Genomic DNA, 23,533 nt, shown 5'->3' with positions numbered 1-23,533 from the left:
TCGGTACACAAAACTATGCATGTGGTCCAAATTTGAAGGCTGTAGCTTGAGAAATGTGCAAGTAGGTCACTAGGTCAAAATCAAGGTCAAATTTCATTTCAGAACACAAATCTATGCATGTGGTCCAGATTTGAAGCCTGTACCTTCAAAAATGTGAAAGTAGGTCACTAGGTCAATGTCAAGGTCAAAGTTTGTTTCGGTACACAATCCTACGCATGTGGTCTAAATTTGAAGCCAGTAGCTACAGAAATGTGAAAGTAGGTCACTAGGTCAATCTTAAGGTCAAAGTTCATTTCGGTACACAAAACTATGCAAGTGGTCCAAATTTGAAGGCTGTAGCTTGAGAAATGTGAAAGTAGGTCACTAGGTCAAAATCAAGATCAAATTTTATTTCGGAACACAGAACTATGCATGTGCTCCAAATTTGAAGCATGTACCTTCAAAAATGTGAAAGTAGGTCACTAGGTCAATGTAAAGGTCAAAATTTGTTTCGGTATACAAAACTATGCATGTGGTCCAAATTTGAATGCTGTAGCTTGAGAAATGTGAAAGTAGGTCACTAGGTCAAAATCAAGGCCAAATTTCATTTCGGAACACGAAACTAAACATGTGGTCCAAATTTGAAGCCTGTACCTTCAAAAATGTGAAAGTAGGTCACTAGGTCAATGTCAAGGTCAAAGTTTTTTTCGTTGCACAAAGCTATGCAAGTGGTCACTAGGTCAAAATCAAGGTCAACTCATGTCAAGGTTCATCTTGCCACTCAAAACCATACATGTGGTCCAAATTTGAATGTTGTAGGTTATTGACAAGAAGATTTTAAAAGCTTTTCCCTGTATAAGTCTATATGAACCATGTGACCCCCCGGGGCGGAGCCATATTTGACACTAGGGGGATAATTTGAACAAACTTGGTAGAGAACCACTAGATGATGCTACAATACAAATATCAAAGCCCTAGGCTTTGTGGTTTGGACAAGAAGATTTTCAAAGTTTTTCCCTATATAAGTCTATATGAACCATGTGACCCCCGGGGTGGGTCCATATTTGACACTAAGGGGATAATTTGAATAATACTAGATGATGTCACATACAAAATATCAAAGCCCTAGGCCCTGTGGTTTTGGACAAGAGGTTTTTCAAAGTTTCTCTCTTTATAAGTCTATATAAACCATGTGACCCCCGGGGCGGGGCCATATTAGACCCCAGGGAAATAATTTGAATCATCTTTGTAGAGGACCACTAGATGATGCTTCATACCAAATATCAAAGCCCTAGGCTCTGTTGTTTTGAACAAGAAGATTTTTTAAAGTTTTCCCCTATATAAATCTATGTAAATTATAGAAATAAACAAAGGACCATAACTCACTCAAAAATTGTTGAACCAGTCTGATTTTCAGGGGGACACAACTACGGTACCAATACATCATTCTGACAAAGTTTGGTCAAAATCTCCCTAGTAGTTTCTGAGGAGATGCGATAAGAGAAATTGTTAACGGGCGGAAGGACGGACGGAAGGACGACGGACCACGGAAGCAGAGTGATTTGAAAAGTCCACCATCTGATGATGGTGGGCTAATAAGAATGACAAAATTATAACACGAAAAAAGATCTAGAAAATCTTGAAACAAACGTTCGTCTCTCAATCCAAATTTCTTCTTTTTATGAAACACGTGAACCAATGAATTTTTAATTCATTAATTAAGAATTTTCGTTTAAGTTTTCTCTTCAAAATAAATACACGATATATTCATGTTTAAAGCGGCGGTGGGTCGTACGTAACAACAATATATTACTTAATTTAGGAGGACTATTCAAACCTTTTTCAAACTTTATTCCGAAACACTTCGTGCGGCATTTTTAGACATTTAAAGTAAAACTGATCACATGACAGAAGAGTTGGCTATGCGTAATTATTCTGCATAGAATACAGGAATGTATGATGGAAACTATGTAAGCAACATTTTGATTAAGTTACCGGTATATCTATTGCTCATAATTTTTATTCAATATTGTTGTCGGAACTCTTTTCCGCCTATTGTAAATGCCTGTTTTGAAAGTGGATGGCATTTTGCGAAAACCTCACTAAGTTTGTCAAAATATTAATTTAGCAAGCCTTTAGAAAGACAAGGATGCAAATTTTGTCATTAAACCCCACTTAAGCCAAGATATTGTGGGACAATTAATTTCGCCGTAGAAACCTTTTTGTCCATATATTCAAAGACGAAAATTCATCAAGTATTCCATCTAACCACTTAGGAAATTCAACAAAGATGGATTGACAGCTTTATAAGAGGGTCTCAAGGGGAAAATTCTAAAATCATGTAAAACTGGTTTAGTGGTTTCTGACAAAAATACATCTAATGTTCTTGCCTTTGACTGATCGAATCTTCTTTTATGATCATTTAAGAAACATTTATGTCGGACTTTTTCAACCAACAATTTTCACGTGAATACTGTAAAGTTGCCTCTATACAAATACAGTTTAAAATGACAACGCCCTATTGTAGTCATGTTTGTTGACAAACAAAACCTTTATAATCACTAAATGAACACTTCTGTAAAAAAATCTTTTTCAACTTAAACTTTTCGTAAGACATTATGACAAAGCAGAACAATCAGTGTAGAAGGTTACCAAAGAAACATTTAAGCAGTTTTGTTTTTTTTTGACAAATCGGAATGAGCAATCTTGGTAGACGGTATCGCAAAGAACACTTCTATTATTATTTGAAAATCTAAATAGAATGCCTTCAAGAGAAACTTTTGTGAAATTAATTTAAAATCAGACATACTATTTCAAAAAAGAGCTGTTTGAATCTTTCTGTTTTTAGCTCGGGTTGTCATTTGTTTTGGTGAATTGGAATTATTTAAAGAATCATGAAACAGGAATATATTTGCGGTTTCTCTCGTTTATAGATTAGTTCTAGGACTATGCTTTTTATTAATCAGAATAAATTAAATAATCTTGTAAGACTACTAATGCGAATTAGTGTTGCAATAGGCTTTCTATTTGAGCTTAATTTCTTACACGAAGAAGTTTAAACTATACAGTGAATATATTACTGGGAAAGTAACCGCGCCCTCTGTTGGCCATGCGTTAAACAAATCGGAATTTAGGTAGAGGGTATCGCAAAGAAGACTTCTGTTTTTGGTTTGTTTGTTTGTTTTTGTTTTGTTTTTTGTTTTGTTTTGTTTTTTATTGTTGTTTTTTTTTTTTTGGGGGGGGGGGGGGGGGGGGGGGGGAGAAGGAATCTGATCGGCATGTTATGACAATAATATTTTAACCAGGTTTTCGAAATGGAGAATGTCACTGTTCGGGCTGTGATCGAGGTCAATGTCATTGTTTCGGTGAATGAAGTTTATGCGGGGGAAAGTTGTTATGGGTCTTTAAAGACAACGAAACGGACAATTGGCTTCTTTAAAAAGACACCAAAACGCATGGACTGTATGTCAGGCTAAATTATTTAAACATTTCTTTAAACCTGTGCCCGTAAAATAGATGAGTGTTCTGATGAAATACCAACATTCTAGACATCTGAAATAAATCATTGTGACTATAACCTGGAGTAGACTTAAGCCTGAAAATTGTGCCAGACAATGTTTTTTTTTTCTTTATAGGTATATCCACACGCAGACTACTGACGAAAAGCATGATGGGTAATTATGAAAAGCTTACAATCCCCGAAGGTTCTCCTCTCAACGTCACGCACACTCTACAGTTGAAGAGGCTCATCAGTTTTGTAAGTAGGCATATCGAAATCAAACTTGTATTCATTAATTCGTGTTTAATAAATGCATGCTTTTGTAAAAGTATATATGACTGGTTCTTCTAACTTGTCTAAACTTGAATTCTAATTCTAATCAAATTGGCAAAATCTCCATGCAGTGTGTCCTTATAGTTTCCAGAAACGAATATATAAAAGTTACATAACTTGACACTAGAAAGAAAATAATCTCAAACCCTGTCAAAATGATCGAATTCACTATTCACGATAAATTGTTAACCTTTACCATGCTGGACTCGATTGGTTCTGCCATTGCGACCAGTGTAAATCATGATCAGCCTGCACACCCGTGTATTCAGCCGGTACCTTTTTGGTAAGCACCCCTTTTAACAGTTAATGGTACTATCCAAATTGGAAGATGGATAAGTTTATTACAGAAATTCAGCATGGTAAGGGTTAGGAGGGAATACGTGCATGTCAATGCGACAAACCTTTGCTGTTGTTGAATGCAATAGGTATCTAAGAGAGGAAATGCATTTCGCTGCAAAGTGCATACATGCATGCATGCAAAACTTAAAGTCAAGGGCACTGGTGGAAGCTATGCAATATGGCTGTTACTGAGAAGTGTTTGTATCGATATTCAAAAATCTGTCTATCCCTTAACAGACAAAACAAAACAAATCTTAAGTCTTTTTAATTTTAATAAAGAGCAACATAGGTCACTAAAAGGAATATAATGTTTTACCCCTCACAAGTTTATAACACCCTTACAGCTATACCTAAATTTTATACGCTTGTCTCTGCTTGAGAGAACCGATTCGCAGATTTTAAAACAAATTCTAGCATCACGGTGAGGATGCGTACACCGGATATTGCCATTTAGTGATAAGGTATTTTCCGAAAACGTGTTTATTTTTCGTCAGCAAGGTAAGTAAAACACCTATTTACTATTGTATTATACTACTATGGAAGAAAAGAGCATTACTTTTAATAACTGGATTCTGTGTATATGCGTAAAATGAGTCAATCTTATGAAGGAACGCTAAAATTTGTGATAAAATGGCAAATTTATCATCTGATAAATGCAGATCGGGGACACATTTCTCCCGATATCGTCACTTATTGTCTTGTGATAAAAATTCTGAATCTAATGTTTTATTTAGTTACATACAAAGAAAACATGTGCAAAATTTCAGCTTTGTAAATGTTAAAATGACAGCGAAATCGATGATAAATGAGCGTCGATGGTGTACTGTGTATTGCAAATATATGTACTGTGTATTGACCTGTGTAAAATTTTACTGTACTGTGTATTGTTTACATTATCGCTGAGTTTTATAGAATGAATCTTACAAAATGTGCATTATCATTTCCTTTTCAAAGTACAAAAAAGTAATTTCTTTAGCCCTGAAGATACGTGATGTTTTACAGTGATATTTATAGCGTTTACTCTGTCCTAATTAATGTAATAAGCTCTAAACGTAACTTACAGTCTACACCATAGTGCAACAGTGGGCAATATTTTTTGTTATGCTTTCCAGTTGTAAATGTATAGATATATTCTATTCTTCCATTGAGCATTGTTTAAGTTGATATTAAATGAATTATCTCAAAAACAGTTAAAGGTATCTTTTAAAATTTTGTATTGGGATGCCACTTACTCTCAATATCTTGCAGAAAGACCGGTCCTACTAATAAATACTATATGGTGATTTTTTTTGTTGCAGATTCAACTTGTGTATGTGTGTTTATGACTGGCTCGACGAACGAATTTAAGGCCATTGTATGTCATTTTGTTGAACACCACCAAAATGACGAGAATATTTTCGTATGCTAACGACCAAAACCACAAAAAGTAAATTACAAGATAGCACCAGACATATGCAGAGAAAAAAAAACAGAAAAAATACTGTTGATTTAGAAAATATTAACAGACATGTTTTAAAAAGGAACCCGATTACAAAAGGGACCAATTTGCAACAGAAAGAAACCTTTGATTTGGGAAAATGGTGAGGAGCCTGTTCACTGACGGTAGTGGAAATGTATGCTACCTACCACGCCATCTAGCTAAACATTTACACAATGCTACCAGTACAAACATTAATTTTGAGACAAAATACCCGGTGTACATGAAATTTTCCCAATTTTCACAATTTGAAATTTCCAGGGGAAAAAGACAAGGTTTTGGGAAGTATCTTTACACAGCCCTATGAAAAATGTGAAAAAATAGAAAATTGAATAAAATAGCCTTTAATCATTTTGGTTTGCCCAAGAAACGTTTTCTAAACTTTTTAAGTTTCCTATTTTTTTTGACGTGGGAAAATTTTTTCATCGACAATTTGGGTTTTAATATGGGTATGTAAAGCCGCAAGTTTTTTTTTAAAGGGCCCGGGCTTTTAACTTTCCCAATGTTTTTAAAAAATCATAAAATCTGCATTTTTTACGTTTAAAAAAAAGGGGAAAAGAAAAAAGGAAAACGGGAACAAAAACTTATTGACATTAAAAAAAGTAGCTATTATCCCAAGGGATGAGTGTACATTATTTCCACAAAAGGGGACGGGGCTTTGAAACTGAAATGGGTTCTTTTTGTGACGATTTTTTTTACCAAACATTATTTGAAAAGCAATATTGTAAAAGCCATTTTTTATTTTGATAAAAAAACAAATAGCCAGGTACATTGAAATATTTTTAAACAAATTTGAAACCTAAACACAAATTCTTTAAAATACAATGATCAAATAAGATAGCGGGAAGAACTCTAAAAGATTTGTATTTCTTTCTAACCCTTTTCCACCAACTGTACTTTTAATGTTAAATAAAAATTTGGGTTTAGGGTATTTTGGGTTGGGGTTTTAAAATGTTTAAACCAATGTTTCATAAAAATTTTACATTCAACAGTTTGAATAATAAAAAAAATGGAATTTCTTAAGTCATTTCCCAAATCATTTTATGTTCGAATTTTCCCCTGAAACAAAAAATATACTTGGGTTAACAGGAATTATCACATAAAAAATTTGAAACAACGTTTAAATAAAAAAGGTTATATCTTGCAAATAAAATGGCAAAATAACACAGGGCACTGTTTCCCCTACTTCTAAAACAAATTGCTCGGGTGCATATGACATCCATTTTGTTTTGAAAAAAAGCAAGGGGTGAGCAAATACCTTTCGGGAACAAGGCATTTAAAGCAATAAAAATACTTTGTACATTATTTTAAAAAATTTTAAAGGGTGAAACTAGTTCGGGGGTTTTCAAACCGTAAATGGGGGGGGGTCAAAGGGTTATTGAGGGGGGGAAACCCAATTTTAAATCGGTCAAGCTCCTACCCCTTGCCCTTTAAAAACTTTTGACACCAAATCAAAAAGGGGTCGCTTTTGACCAATTTAGGGTCTCTTTTTAGATGAAGGAAAAAGGGTAACTTTTTTTTTCCCTTTTTTGCTTTTCTTAAAGGGGGATTTTTTCCACCCCTTAGGGCCCCAATCATATCCTGTTTACATTTTAAAAATCCGCGGCTAACTTGTGGTGGGCCTTTTTTCGGCAATGGTAGTCTTTAAAATTTTTTCCCGGAGTGATATTGACAGGCGGCTTAGTTGTAAGTTGTAATACCCATTTTTAAAAACTGTGCTTGTTATTTTCGCGTAAAGGGTTAAATCCCATCTCCCAAAACGAAAAAAAAATTCCATCTTTTTGGGGGCCAGTGGAATTACATGCTTTGTTTTATCTTATCACAAAAAATTTGATAAAAATGCACTTTTTTTCAATACAAACTCATAAAAACCAAAACGGGAAATTTACACATTAAAATTTTTACTTTGAAAATCAATACACGTAAAACCATCGCCCTCTTTTATCCCGGGTTTTTCCCCCGTGATTTGGACATCTCCAAAGTTTAAATTTTGCACTTTTTTTCTTTGAAAGTAACAAAATTTAAATCTATAAATTCAGTTTTTCCCCCCAAAATGCAATAGGGTTATGGTATCGGAACAAATGTTTTACGGCATGCATTTACAAATGAAAAACCCTCATTTTATCAAAAATTTTAGCATTTTCCTATTTAAAATTTAACTCATTTTACGTTTGTAAGGTTTTTTTTAAAAGTACTATTTTTTGAAAATAATGCTCCTTTCTTGTAGTAGTAAAACAATATAAATGGGGGTTTTTACTTACCTTGTTGCGAAAAAATAAACGTTTCGGAAAATACCTTATCATTTTATGGCAATACCCGGGTTTTAGGGCTCCTCACCTTTGAAAAAAACCCTTGTTATTGCCAATTTTCCCGGGGGTTTTTTTAACAAGAGAGAAAACGTCTTTAAATAGAAAATTTCCCTCCGCCCCAAAAATTCTGTTATAACCCTTTTTATATATGCGAAATTCCGTGGCAAAGCTTTAAACATATTAGGGCCCCAAAAAAAAAAGGTTTAATTCAAAGGGAAAGACGCAAAAAGAAAAAAAGTAACTCGGATATTCCCGCGCATTTCAGGGAAAATTTTTAATGGGGTTTGGGTTTTGGTAAAAATGTATTTATTTTTAATTTTATTTTCGCGTTTTTAATGCAAACCTAGCGTTTTCCGTTTTATCACTTTTTAAAATTTCCCTGGGGAATCCTTTGGTACCCTCGCCCTACGGGCTTGGGCCCAAAACAACCCCCTGGGGGATTCTGCAGACTTGTTACCCCGAAAATCATGCATTATCACAAACATTCCCTTTTTTTGCTTTTTAATTTTTGATATTTTTAACGGGAAAAAGCCTTTTAACTGAATTTTAAGACAAAATATCAATTTTACTTTTTAAAAAATTAGGGTTTTCCTTTTTCGACAATCGCGACTTTTCTTTGAACCTAAACCGCATGTAAAAGGGGACGATGGTGAAAATGCGATGGTCGATGGCACGATGATGAAACAACATGGTACATGGTAAAAACCCGGGATGGCACAAGATAAAAACGCGGGGTACGTTGGGAAATTCGATGTAATATGGGTTTTCTCATCGAAACCATCGCGTTTCATCATCGTTTTCCCCGTACCATCGGGGTATAAACTTTAAAATTTTGCATAAAATGACGCTTTAAAAGGGGTATTCGAAACCTTATTTTTTAACTTTTCAGGATAACCGTTTGTCACTGGATTTCCCCTATAAAATCCCAATGGCAGCCAAACCAGCAAAAAGGGGAAACCCCCCGGACGATTATGAGGAAAAACAATCACTAGGATCCAAGCTCCTTCTCGGGGAAACCGGGATATCTTCTGGAAAAAAAAAAAAGTTTTTTTTTCATTAATTTTTTATTTGTTTAAAAACTAAAATTCCCCTATGATTTAAACCTATAGCGGACAATAATTTTTTTACAAAAAACTTTCAAAAAAAACGGTTTGGGGTTTTGGTCTTATCTTTTTTCTTTAAAATTTTACCCCCTCCCACCCAGAACCGGGCTAATTTAAACTTCCCCCTCCTTATTGCAAATACGGCAATCCTATACGTGGAACTGTGGCAAATGTACATTTATTTACTATCGCAAATTTAAAAAATGTCCCATTTTCCCTTTTTAAATTGCGGGGGGGCTGTGGCAAATGACATTTCCCTTTCCTATGTGCGGAGCTGTGGCAAAGGGACTTTTCCCCTTACTATATCGCAAACTGTGGGCCAGTACATTTACCTTCCTATACGCAAACTGGGGAAATTTTCATTTATTTCCTTTTTGTCGCGGACTGGGGCAAAGGGTACATTTCCCTTCCTATGTCCCCCGGACCCTGGGCAAAGTACTTTTACCTTACTTTACGCGGAACTGTGGTCGTTTTACATTTCCCTTTTCCATATCGCAAATTTTGGGCCCAAATGTACATTTACCTTCCTAGGGCCCGGGTTGTGGCAATTACATTTACCTTCTATATCGGGGAACTGTGGCCCTGTACTTTTAACCCTTTTTATCGCGAACTGTGCTTATGTACTTTTACACAACTAGGGCCCCAAATATACTTTAGCTTCCTATTCGTAAAAAACTGGGGCAATTACATTTCCCTTTCCTACATCACAGAAACTTTTTGGCTAATGACATTTCCCTTTTTTTTAAACGGGGAAACTGTGGTTTAGGGACATTTTCCTTCCTATATCGGGGAGTGGGGGCTTTTTTTTGCACTTTTTCCCAAAACTAATGGGGAAAAACTGTGGCTTAGGTCATTTACCTACCTAATTGGGGGAACTGTGGTTAAATTCTTTTCCCTTCCTATATAGGGAAAGGTTGGTTTTATTATGTAAAATTTTCCTAATTTATATCGCGGAACGGTGCTTATGTACATTCCCCTTCCTATATCGCGAACAAAGGCTTAGGAAACATTTGCCTTCCTATATCCGGAATTGTGGCTTTTTTTTTTAAAATTTTTCCCTTCCCTATTCGCAAACGTGGCTTATGTATTTTTTAATTTTTCCCCTATATCGGGGAACTGTGGCTTTTCAGGTACATTTACCTTCCTTTATCACGAAAAACTAGGGGCAAATGTACATTTACCTTCCTATTTTAAAAACTTGGCAACTGACATTTCCCTTTCCCTACAACACGAATGCGGCAAAACTTTTACCTTTATATCCCCAGAACTGGGGCAACTGTAAAATTTACCTTGTAATCTCAAAATTTGGCTAAAAACCCAAATTTGGGCTAGCTCAATGACAATAGTCACAAAACCCTTAATAATAAAATAAAAATAAACAAAAAAATTTTTTATTTTTTCCCACGCTGAAAAAATTTTCTAGGGTTTGTAAACGTGACAACTTTCAATAGGGTTCTTTTCCTTTCGAGGGCCGGTTTTTTTTCACCCCCCAGATGAAAAGGCCTATTTGCAGTGAAACCCATACAAACATATAGATACGCAAGGTCAAAAGCCCCTTAAAATTCATGTCCGGGGACAAAATGACGGTTTTAGCTTAAATCTGGAACCGGGCCCCGGGGGACCCCATTTTGCTGACTTTGATCAGTTTTTAAAACAAGGTTTTGGGCGTGATTTGAAGCGTCAGTAAAAGAAAAATAAACCCAAAGTATGCCTGTTGTCCAGAGCCTTATTTTGACATTACTACCTTGGGTTTTTGGGAAAGGTCTTTGATCTGTGTTTTTTAAATCGTTTTTTTGGGGGTTTTTTTATCCCCCCCCCAAAAAAATGTGCCTTATACTATTTAAAACATGGGGTTTTCATAAAAGAACAAATTTATCCCAACACAATAAATAAGGATAACTTTTTTTTAAAAATGTATAAAAATTAATAAAAAATGTGGGGCCCCAATTAAAACATTCCTATGTTTGATACTTTTAACATCCTGGGTTAGAGGGGGATGGGTTCTTTTTTGAAACGATGAAACAACTTTCAAAAAGGGGTGGTAAAAGTCTTTTTTCCCAAGTTTTGGGCGGGGTGTTTCCATTTCAGCCTCAAAAAAACACTTGAAATTAAACTTGAACAATACCCACCCTAATTTTTAATACTAAATTCCCTTTACCCGTAAAAATTGAGTCAAATTTTTACCATGCCCGAAATGAAAAATTTGGGCGTAAATTTTTCAAATAAAAGGGGGATGATTTCAAACTTTTTCCCATTTTGTTTTAAAATTTGGGTTTTTGTAAACCTTTCAAAAAGGGGAAACCTTTCAAACTTTGGAGCAACTACAAATAAAATTAATTGCACATTTTGATATTGATGTAAAAAAATTTTTTGGTTTTAAATTTCGTACAAATCTTTTTTTTTTCCCAAAATTTTTTTTTATGTTTTTTAAAATATTTGTTTGTTTAATGGTACAAAAGAAGGGAAAAAACAAGTTGGGCTCACCGGCATCTAAAATTTATTCCCAACACTTTTTTGGGGTTCCCGGGCCTACTCCTATTGGGACCTCATTCCCAAAATTTTAAACATTTTTTTTGGGGCCCATTATTTTAAGTAATTGCACCAAAACGATCAATTTGGGCGAATTTTGGTCCCTTTTGGGGTTCAGGGGGGGGGGCTGTAAATAAACACGTGCAATAAATTTCACTTTTAATGATAATGTCCCGACGAAAACCGGGATAAAATTTCCGGGTTTTTTAAAATATAATTCGGGACATTTTTCAGGAATCAAAAAAAAAAGGGGTCGACTCCTTTTTTCAATGTAATTCACAGGGGGTTTGGGGGGGTTTAAAGGGATCTTAAAAATGTCCAAATATTGCTGTTTTTTTTTTAAAATAGTACATTTTTTTTTCCCATTCCCGACGGTTTTTTAGGAAACCCGGCAAAGGGCCCCAAAATAAGGCCTTTTTTACAAAAAATTAAACATTTTTCTTGACTTCTGCAAAAAAAATAATGGATTTCCAAACCCAAGTTTGGGTCAATTAAGGTTTCGTAAAGGGCTGAATGAAACTAATATAAAAATCAGTTTTAGAATTTAAAAGCCTAAGGTCCGAAAAGAACGGTTTTTACACTTTTAAAATAGTAATTTGGGTCTTTTTTTCAGGGATCCGAAAATTTCCTCATACCCCCGTACTTTTGGAACCCGCGTAATTTAACGCTCGGGAAATGAAAACATTTTTAAATTTTAAATTAAATTTGACATTTTCCAAAAAAAAATGTCCGAAAATAATACAAATTACTTTGGCCGAGGGGACGTTCAGAATGCCGAGGGAAAAAAAGGGCCTTTCATTCCCAAATGGGAACATGTTTTGTGCATAGTTTATGCTATTTTTTGCACTGAAAACAATAAAACCCAGACACGTTTTGGGTCATTTTTTGGTCATCGGTTTTTTAAATTTTTGAGATACAACAGGGAAACATTTTTGGGAAATTTGTATGCTTATGTGCCGAAAAAAGCACGAAAAAATTTTATTTTTTAAAAACCTTTAAAATTTTAGAGAAATTTTTCTTTTTTCCAAAAAAGGGCTCAAACCTTGTTATTTCCCTGAAATTTCAAAACGTTCAAAAGGGCTCGAATACATCAAACCGGGGTCAATTTTACTGCTTTTATTATTTTCAAAAATCTCTTGAAATACCATCCCCTTTTGAAATTTGGGGATTACAAAAAAGAGACCCAAAAAAGGGGCCAAAACCTCCGCCCCTGGGGAGACTGAAAACCTTTGGTCTTTTTTCCTGCTCAAGTTTGGTTAACATCCTTTAAAGTTTTTTCAAAAATATTTATTAAACTCTTATTTTTTTAAACTGGGCCAGCCATTTAAAAACGGCCAAGCAAAATTTTTTGGGAAACAAATTAAAGCACCATACTTTTTTTCTGTGAACATAGAGCATTTTCAAAAAATATTTACCAGCATTTTATTGACGGGGTTTTGTGATAACAGAAATAGTCTATAATTTTTTATTGCATTTTTAATTTTGTACAAAGAGAATTTAGAGTTTTAAACAAAAGTAATTTTATTTACTGGAATGGAAGGACACCTTTTTTTGTAATATAATTATAGTCTCTTATGTTCTATTTTAAGAATGGCTATGTGCAATCCCTGTGTTTTTTTTCCAAGGAAATTTGCTGGTTGTTTTGTTAAAACAGATGAGACTGAAAAAAATTTAAAATAAAAAAAAAAGGACCAAAAAGCCCTAAGTTTGATGAATATCCCTTCAGAAATTTAAAGGTTAGTCTGCATTTTTGGATCAAAAATTTTTTTTTACAATGTAGGTTTGAAAAAACTCTGATTTTCAAAACGTCAAATTACCTAAAAAATTCAGCAAAAAAAAAAGTTGGGGAAACGTTTTTTTTTTATTTTTTTTGCTAAAAATGTTTTGAAAATTTTGGCCCTCACCAATTTTTCAGAATGGGAGTCTAGGGGGAAATCATAACTTTAAAACATTTTCATGAATAGGTTTTCTACAATTTAAAATTTGTTTAAACTTTTCCAGTTTTAAAAACACTTTCATCAAAAAATTTGGGAAATAAAATGTTGGGTCTTTTTGCTTTTTTTTGAAATATCTGACCATGATTAAATGAACCAGTTTTTTCCCCGCTAATTTTAAGATATTATTTCGATTTTTTTAACGTGTCACATTTTTTAAATTCATAGTTTAAATTTTGGGGAAATTTTGCAACAGTCCCATTTAATAAATTTTACTCACTTTTCATTACCCAAAAAATAATTTTCTTTTGTATGCCAAAACCCGCTTTTTTTCAAAATTTTTCTGATAAATACTTTAAATTTTCCCCCCATCCTTCCGGGATCAAACGTCAGATTTCCTTAAATGAATTTTTCACACTGAAATAAACATCTATGGCCTATAATGTGGTGAAATAAAATGCATAGGTCCATGTGCTTCTTTTCGAGATATCTGACCATAAAAAAAGTAAAACCCCGCACTTTCAAAATTTTTTAAGAAATTTTTTGGGTTTTTTTTAAAATGTAGATGTTCAAAATACCCTTTTTTAAAAACCTAAAAAAGATATTTAACATGCCATTTATAAATTTACTCAAAAATTTTTAATTCAAAAATTTTTTTTCTTTTTCCGTACGCTGAATCCGGGGTTTTATTCTACTTTTTCCCTGGATAACTGCGATTTTATGCTACACTTCATTTTTATCAAAGTCCCCAAACTCCCTTTAAATAAGAATTTTTAAAAAGGTTTATCCTTTTTTTCCCAAAATTTTCAAAAGTGACCCAAATTTTTATCCTAAAAATTTTAACAGACAAACATTAAAAACCAAAGGGTTCATGAAGACGGGTAGAAAATGGGGCCCTTTTTGGGTTGTTAACAATGACTTTCTATAATTTGCCCCTATACCTAGTTATATCTAATAATCCAGAAAAAAATTCGACAAAATTTTTAAAAAAAAGATCAAGAAAAAAAAATGGGGCCCCTTTTAATTTGTTTAAACAATTTTTTCTATTTTTTAAACCGGGGGACCTACATTTTGATTTAAAGTAGCCCAATTTTGAACTCCATGAAAATTCATAAGAAAAATTTTCAATGATCAAGCAGAAAATTTATATCTAGATGTTAGAAAGGGGTTTTGTAGGGGAATGAGCTATGACCAAGTTTTTTATCTCACGGGAAACCCACGGGTTTGAATCAAACTTAAAATTTTCAACCAGTTTTATCAAATAAAGGGGAAATTTGGCCTCTTGGGGTAAATTTTTTTCAAAATTTATTGAGAAAACCCATTCTAACAAAGATTTATGTTTTATGATGATAAATTAGAAAATGGGGCCCCTTAGAGGGGTTAACAAGGTATTTCCATTTTTTTGGCCCCTAGTGGGAATTTTTTCTCACTTAATGTAACCCATTTTTGACATTAACCAAAATCAAAAGAAAAAACATCCTACAAAGATTTAAGAAACCAACAAAAATGGCTCTTAATTGTTAACAAGGTTTGCCCTGTAAAGGGGACTTTTTGTCTATTTTTGACTTCATTTAATCTATTTTTTAAAAAGCCTTGATTTCATAAAGCAAACTTTACAAAAACCCTTTAAGATAAAAAATTTAACATTGGCCTTAGATTTGGAAAACCAAAGCTTGTTTTTTAATTTTGCCCTTTTGGAAAACCCCATTTTAAAAAGTTGCGTACATTTTTTAGAGGGGAAAACTTTCCCTGACAAATTTTTGAAAAAATTTCAAGCAGAAAGTTTCCCCTCTAAAATGCTAAAAAAGGGTTTTTTCCATGATCAGGAAACCCAAGTTTTGGGTTAAATCCTTTTTTAAAGGGGAAAAAAACACTTCGCCCTGACAAATTTCAAAAAGGTGAGACAAGAAGGGGTTTCTAGATGTTTTAAAAAAAGGGTTTTCCCTTTTAAAAACCTATAAATTTGTCAAAAATTTTATTGGGGGTTTTAATATTTAAAAAGTTTTTTTAAGATTTGGCAAACTTGCCCTTGAAGTTTTAAAACAGTCAAATGTTGGGGAGGGACGATGAGGGATGTCAAACACAAGGTAATCAAAATAATTCACCTTGTGCACTTTGTGCTCAGGTTAGCTAAAAAAAACTAAATAATAAAGTTAATAATATCATATTCTGGAATGCACACTGTTACTGAAATAATACTTCTGCTCACCTTCCAGTCTACTGTATACAGGAAGAGATGTCTGATGTATAAATGTAGAATTTGAATAACTCTTCTTGATGACATGTAGTGAATATGTACAAAATATTCTCGTACTTGTGCGTAATGTTTTCAAAAGTGAATTGGCAAACCTGACAAAACTTAAAGATCATTAAGATTAACATTCTGACCAAGTTTAATAAAGATATGGTCATAAATGTGGTCTCTAGACTGTTCACTAGCTTTTCCTTTGATTTTATCTGGTGACTTAGTTTTTGACCCCACATGACCCAGATTCTAATTTGGCCTAAAGATCATCAAGATTAACATTCTGACCAAGTTTCATGAAGATACATCATAAATTTGACCTCTAGATTGTTAAGCTTTACCTTTGATTTGACCTGCTGACCTAGTTTTTGACCCCACATGACCCAGATTCGAACCTGACCTAGAAATCATCAAGACAAACATTCTGATCAATTCCCATGAGTTTCAAACCTAAAGATCATAAAGATTAACATTCTGACTAAGTTTCATGAAGATATAGTCTTAAATGTGGCCTAGAGTGTTAACAAGCTTTACCTTTGATTTGACCTGGTGACCTAGTTTCTAACTCCACTTGACCTAGATTCGAATTTGACATAAAGATCATCAAGATTAATATACTGACCAAGTTTCATTACGATTTGGCCATGAATGTGGCCTCTAGAGTGTTAAGAAGCATTCCCTTTGATTTGACCCGGTGACCTAGTTTTTGACCCCACCTGACCCAGATTAAAACTTGGCCTAAAGATCATCAAGATTAAAATTCTGACAAAGTTTCTTTAATATGTTCATAAATGTGGCCTCTAGTGTTAACTAGCTTTTCCTTTGATTTGACCTGGTGACCTAGTTTTTGACCCCACATGACCCAGATTCGAACTTGACCTAAAGTTCATCAAGATTAACAGTCTGACTGAATTTCATGAAGATATAGTCACAAATAAGGCGTCTAGAGTGTTAACAAGCTTTCCCTTTGATTTGACCTGGTGACCTAGTTTTTGACCCCACATGACCCAGATTCGAGCTTGACCTAAACATCATCAAGATTAACATTCTGACCAAGTTTCATGAAGATACAGTGAGAAATGTGGCCACTAGAGTGTTAACACGCTTTTCCTTAGATTTGACCTGGTGATCTAGTTTTTGATCCCAGGTGGCCCAATATCGAACTCGTCCAAGATTTTATTGAGAGTAACATTCTGACCAAGTTTCATTAAGATTGGACCAAAATTGTGACCTTTATAGTGTTAACAAGCTTTTCCTTTGATCTGACCTGGTGACCTAGTTTTTGACCCCAGATGACCCAATATTGAACTCGTCCAAGATTTTAATGAGGGTAACATCTGAGTTTCATCAAGATTAGGCCAAAATTGTGACCTCTAGAGTGTTGACAATCAAACTGTTGGCGACGACGGACGGATGGACGACAGACACAGGGCGATCATTATAATTGCATGATTTACAAATGAAAAACTGATTTTTGACCCTGTAACAATTTAAACAGTGAATGTTTTACAGGTGTTTTGTACACTATGTATCGCTCATCAGATCTAGTTTTTGGTATCAGATAACTCAGTCTCATACCTGACCTAGATTTTCTGATCAGGTTTCAAGCAGATTAGGTCAGAGCTGTGGACATAATGACCTAGTTTTTAACCTCGGATGACCAATTTGACAAGATTCGATCCATACAGACAGACATTCTGAGGAAATATAGCCTCTGGAAAAGTGAGAGGTTTGACTATGATGGAACTCTGTGACATCGATTTTAACCAAAATGACCCAATCTTAAAAAGGACAAACATTCTGACCAGATTTTTTCGGATCTGGTAGAAAATGTGGCATCTGAAAAGATAATGGTATTTTGCTAAAATGACCTTCTTTTCTAATTCAGATGGTCTCAATTTGTACTTGACCTAGTTTTCATAGAAACATTATTCTGATCAGGTTTCCTGCAATGAAAAAAAAGTGAGCTTTTAAGTGTAAAAAAGTTTTTTGACCTCGTGACCTAGCTTTTACCCTAGGTAGCTGTTTAAAATTTGACCTTGGTAGATCATGTTATTCAGTGATCTGACTTATTTTCTTTATTTTATTTAGACAGACTTTCTGGCCAGGTTTCATTAAGCTTGGCCAAATTGTGACAGCTAGTGAGTCAACAAATGTTATACAACAGGGTGATCAAAATAGCTCACCTCAATGCTTTGCCCTAAAGTGGGCTAAAAACTAATAGTTATGGGCTTATATTTTTCCAAGTTCTATGTAGACATTTACTGACCTCAGCCTCTTTGTACGTTATATCGAAAATATTATTATCAAGATGGCTAATTTGTGACTATATACGTGAAAATGAGTTTCTTAGCTTGTAGACAGTTTCAAACAACATTCTAACACGACCAGAATTGTTTTCCTATTAAAACAAAGGAGGCTGAATTGTACGTGTTATTATGCAACATTCATTTTTCTGACATCACAATTATTATAGCATCGAACAGTATAGCAGGGCGCTGGAAAAGAAACCAACAGAAAACGGGCAAATATTTAATGGATGTCGTCAAGGATATACATAATAATCCTTGATAACGTGTTAGAATCAAAATAATATATCTCAAACAGTGATTTTCTCTTGAATAAAATCATTGTTTGTTGTTCAGATGCGTATTATTATATCACTCAGGCTGCACCCTCGCGATAGAATTCCTTCACATCTGAAATCAAAACAATGATTTTATTCAACGACAAATCACTGCTATGGATATATTATTTCTTAAGTAAACATAAAAATATCTAACATTATATATTATAGCTATTTTATTACACGATTCCTTATATAAATCACTGGTCCATAGTATATGCTATTGAATAATCTATTGTTCAACCCATACGTTTGCTAAGATAAAGGTAAAAGCTGACAAAAAAAAATTAAAAATTTATTTCCGATGTTACACATTAAAATACTTACAGTTACTGTATCTCTCGCTTGTCAGAAGTAACAAGAGTGCCAGAATGTCACAATATATGTCACGCCCGTCACAGCTAATTAGCAAATAGACCAGTATTTGCAAATGGAATTTTGTGGTTGTTTAGTAATTATTTTAATTCTTTTGTCCTAAGTTTGTTTCTAAGTCCACAACAACAACTCCTTACCAGGTAGAGATACCTTAAAATACACCCAAAATTTGAAAGTAAGATCTATGTTGTACCACAGAAAAGTGGTCTTGGTTTTTCCTTACTGTCAATTATAAAAAAGTTACAATATAAGTTATTTATAGTAACAACTAAGGGAAGTTAAAAAAAAAAATTCCCTACGGTCAGTTATAAAAAAGTTACAATATAACTTATTTATAGTAACAACTAAGGAAAGTTAAAAAAAAAATCCAAAAAAAAAAATTGTAAGTCCACACAAAAATCCTTACCAGGTAGAGATAGATCAAAATACACCTCAAAATTGGACGTAACATGCATGTTGTACTACAATAAAGTGGTCTCGATTTTTCCCTACGACTAGTAATGAAAAAGTTACAATATAAGCTATATATAGTAACAACAAAGGGAAGTAATTCTAAAGAAGGGACCTATGCATGTCACTACATCTCATGATGGTGTACAATTGTGCCAAGTTACATCAAAATCCCTCTATGCATGAAGAAGAAGTGCTCCAGACAAAGTCATTCTTGTATCTGACCTTTTGCCTCTAAGTGTGACCTTGACCTTAGTACTAGGGACCTGGTTCTTGCGCATGACATCCGTCTCATGGTGGTGAACATTTGTGCCAAGTTATATCAAAATCCCTCCATGCATGAAGAAGAATGCTCCAGACAGTTTTCATTCTTGTATCCTTTGACCTCTAAGTGTGACCTTGCCCTTAGACCTAGGGACCTGGTTCTTGCGCATGACACTCCGTCTCATGATGTTGAACAATTGTGCAAAGTTACATCAAAATCCCTCCATGCATGAAGAAGATATGCTCCTGACAAAGTCATTCTTGAATTTGACCTTTGACCTCTAAGTGTGACCTTGACCTTAGATCTAAGGACCTGGTTCTTGCGCAAGACACTCCATCTCATGACGGTGAACAATTGTGCCAAGTTTCATAAAATTCCCTCAATGCATGAAGAAAACATGCTCCGGACAACTGTGGACGCCACTCGCCCAACCGCCCGCTCGCCAGGGGGGTTCCCATAAATACGTCCTGTTTTTCAAACGGGCGTATAAAAACTATTTGCCCAAGGTCCAATGTATACACTGCTGATTTAAAATGTTGTAATATGAAACAATTTAGAACTAAATTCAATATTTGTATCACAGACTACAGTAAAATAGAATACAAGTGTATGTGTATGTAAAATGCCATCTCTTCAACATGTCTACACTGACTGACAAATTGACAATGGTATCTACAATGCAAAATGATTACATTATTGAGAATAATTTCTGTTACATTTTTTTAAACAAATTTACATAACAGTCTGTCATTAATTGACTACAATGTTATCTTGCACAACAGACTGGTGTTTTCAGTGACTTTACAGCAGATGCTGGTATCCAGGGCTTCATCTTAATAGCAAAATAAATGAAACATCGCAGAGTGTAATGATTTTTAACAGCAAAATACACCTTATATGCAAAACAAAACTGAACACATCTCTTAGTTACTTAACTGTTTTTTCTCTCTTAACATGTAGATATATACCCTGAAATACATACACATTAAACAAGAACTTGCTATTTAGGTTTATTCATAATATCAATTCTAACAACTACAAAACTGTCACTGTTTCAAACTGTCTCAAGACAACTGTGTCATTTAAATATTCAAATACATAATTTATGTAGAAACTCTTACAAAAACCAGCACTAATATCCTTCACATGGAATTCTTCCTCAACATATTTAGCAGTACAGCATTGTCACTTTTCATTTACATAAAGTACAGGTAGTCTAGCTTGGTATACAGTCTTACATCATGTTGTTTAAATCATCATATGAATTATTCACAGTAACATATGAAAAGATTCCTCAGAATTGCTATCACTCATAATTCACATTATCACATTGTAGTTCTTGCCTTGATCACTCAGTAAATATTCTAACATTTATAACTTCAAACACTAAAGTACTTTCACAAAGTTCCTCTATTTTGTCATGACTTATGATGATAGACTGGTGAAGATGAACTGATGATGATGGACAATTTACATATACTATGACCAGAAAAGTATACTAAATGCCATGGCAACACAACAAACTGCAACATAAGGACTTTTTCTTTCACCTGAAAACAAAAATGGAAAAATCTATAGCTTTTTACAGTTGAAAATTCTCTTTTCTTCATACTGAGTACTCTGGCAGAAGAACATTATTAAAACATCCATAAGTAGGTGGTGACATAGTTGACAAGTTAATATAACCTATCAAACCATACAAAAAAGGACCTCAGTCCAACTCTTTTCCACAAAGAGAACCCTAATCTCAACCCTATTCCAACAACATATTTAAAGTAGAATGGAATACTCTGTCATATTTCAGATATATTTAACTTAAGGAAGAGGTTTCACAAGTGCTCTTCCAGTATGATTCTAAAACTTCTATTGAAATGCCCATGACTCAATTGTTTACAACTGGTACATTTAAGATAACAAAACTGCTTAATATTAAAAATGGTTTGTTGTTGGTTTGTTATTGGGCAAAACATTATTGCATCATAGCCATATTCAAAGCATTTTTGCTTAAAGGGAAAGGCAATTCTGTTTTATGATAATTCTGTCTGCTAGAGTTTCTTAAATCATTTAAAGAAGTGAAAGCATTTTCAAAATCGGATTAAAAATGAAAAAGTTATGAGCATTGGAATATTTGATAAAAATGGTGGCCATTTTGTTTCCCTGGCAACAAAAAACAAAATGCAAGATTTATTAAATTTCTAGATACATATTTAAACTGTATTTACTTATTTCTGTTAAATATTTTTTTTTATTTCTTCCTGCTATAATGACAGAAATTACCATGTTTTACATATAACACTCAAGAAACATATGAAATTAATCTTTTTAAAAGGTTATTTGCTGAATAAAGAATCCAGCAGTGTGTAAATGACGTCATAACACACTAAAATGGCTGCCTCACATTTTCTCAAATTTCAAACTGCCATATCTTTTTCAATAGTGGTCTGATTTTAAAAATTCTTTCAGCGTTACGAAAGGCTTAAGGATAGCTTTCATATAAAATCAACTTATTGTCAGGCATTCCTTGCCCTTTAAAATCTTTAGAATGTAGTCATATTGTTGCTAGAAGTCTTAAGACAGAGTCATATTTTTTGCTAAAAAGCTATAAAATGTTAAGAAGGTTAAATGTGATATCATTTTGCATATTTATCTCCCTCCAATCATGTAGAAGTAACTGGATATAAAACATTGCACTTTTGAGTTCCTTGCCATTATCAATAATGTTCTAGTACATTTGAAACATCTGAAGGGTAACATACAATCAGGTTCTTCTGCTAAAACATGTTCTTTCTAAATTTACCTAAAAGTAATCTTTGTGAATTAAAATAAACCAGATTTTTTCAATCTGTTTTGTTTTGTTATGTTTTTTAGCGTTAAAGAGTCACAACTGGCACAATTTAAGTCAAATGGTGATTTCATAAAGTCCCTAGTGCCCCTCATGGCCTTATTTCATCACAAGCGGGCACCTGGGTAGAACCATGACCTTCTGTAAGTCAGCTGGATTGAGGTTTCAAACTCACATTGATTAGGGGCAAGTGAATCAAAGCCAGTAAATCACAACACCACATGCTGAATAACAATCCTATAATGTTTCATGACTATAGGCCAAATACTTTTATATTCCTATCGATTCCAGGTTACCTTGAAGAATCCTGGGACACAAAATATGAGAGACATATTTAACTTTTGGACTCAATTTGTGACTGTAACCTTTAACCTTCCAATCCAGTATTAAATTTTGTGCTCTGCGTATCGCTTCATTGCCATCTACTAATATCCTAAGTTAAGAGACAATACCTTGAATAATTTTTCAAGTTATCATCCAGACAAAAAAAAATATGACAGACACATCTGACCCACCGGTTCAATCTGTGACCATAACCTTTGACCTACTGACCTGACTTTGCGCTCTGCACATTGTGTCCTTGCCACTTACACCAAGCACAAATGCCAAGTTTAAAGTCAACACCTTACATTGACTGTTTTTAAGATATGATGGACAGACTGTCGGACAGAAGCAAGTGCCATCAGATATGTCAGGGTTTTTTTTTCAGGACTGGGAACACAAAGAAGCAACTGAAGTTTCCCTCAATTACTGAAGTAACTAAATAATATCCTACAAATTAAACTCTGCTAAAATAGTCTTTATTTAATTTTCAAGTAAGGGTCATACTTTCTTCTACTTTTCAATGTATTGATAACCAAAATACCATCCTATAAAAACATCCATACAGCAATCTTACAGTGGTGTTTTCCACATCTGATTATACAAATATTCAGATGGTAAAGAAGCTAATTTATATAACTATTACATTAACTATTCTAGTCTAGGACTTTGTTTTTAAACACTTGGTAGAAGGTGACAGTAATGTAATAATACTATCATACTATGGTACATATTATTCTTATAAAATCTGTAATTGTATGAAAGCTCAAACCCCTTGCCTTCATGTTATATCACCTGCAAATTTCAGGGGCTTGAGCAGTTGTATCACAATGCCAATTAGTCAGGTATATTAGCCTGTGAAATAGTCGTCCACAATTTATGCTTTACCTATTCACTGCCTAACACA

At 33.9% G+C, this 23,533-nt stretch overlaps 1 protein-coding gene across 1 annotated transcript in view; it reads left to right on the top strand.

The window, feature by feature from the left end:
• LOC128545961 (acetylcholine receptor subunit alpha-like 1) overlaps positions 1-3,455 on the top strand; it is a 39,914-nt gene extending 36,459 nt beyond the window's left edge. Inside the window, exon 5 of the mRNA XM_045318951.2 lies at positions 3,327-3,455. Within this exon, the coding sequence (XP_045174886.2) occupies positions 3,327-3,455 (129 nt within the window). The remainder of the gene's footprint in view (positions 1-3,326) is intronic.
• The last annotated feature ends 20,078 nt before the right edge of the window (positions 3,456-23,533 follow it).

This window comes from Mercenaria mercenaria, chromosome 17, assembly GCF_021730395.1.
Source record: "Mercenaria mercenaria strain notata chromosome 17, MADL_Memer_1, whole genome shotgun sequence".
In the NCBI taxonomy this organism is placed as follows: domain Eukaryota; kingdom Metazoa; phylum Mollusca; class Bivalvia; order Venerida; family Veneridae; genus Mercenaria; species Mercenaria mercenaria.
The sequence above is the reverse complement of the archived record's forward strand: the minus strand, read 5'-3'. Positions and strand labels throughout refer to the sequence as shown.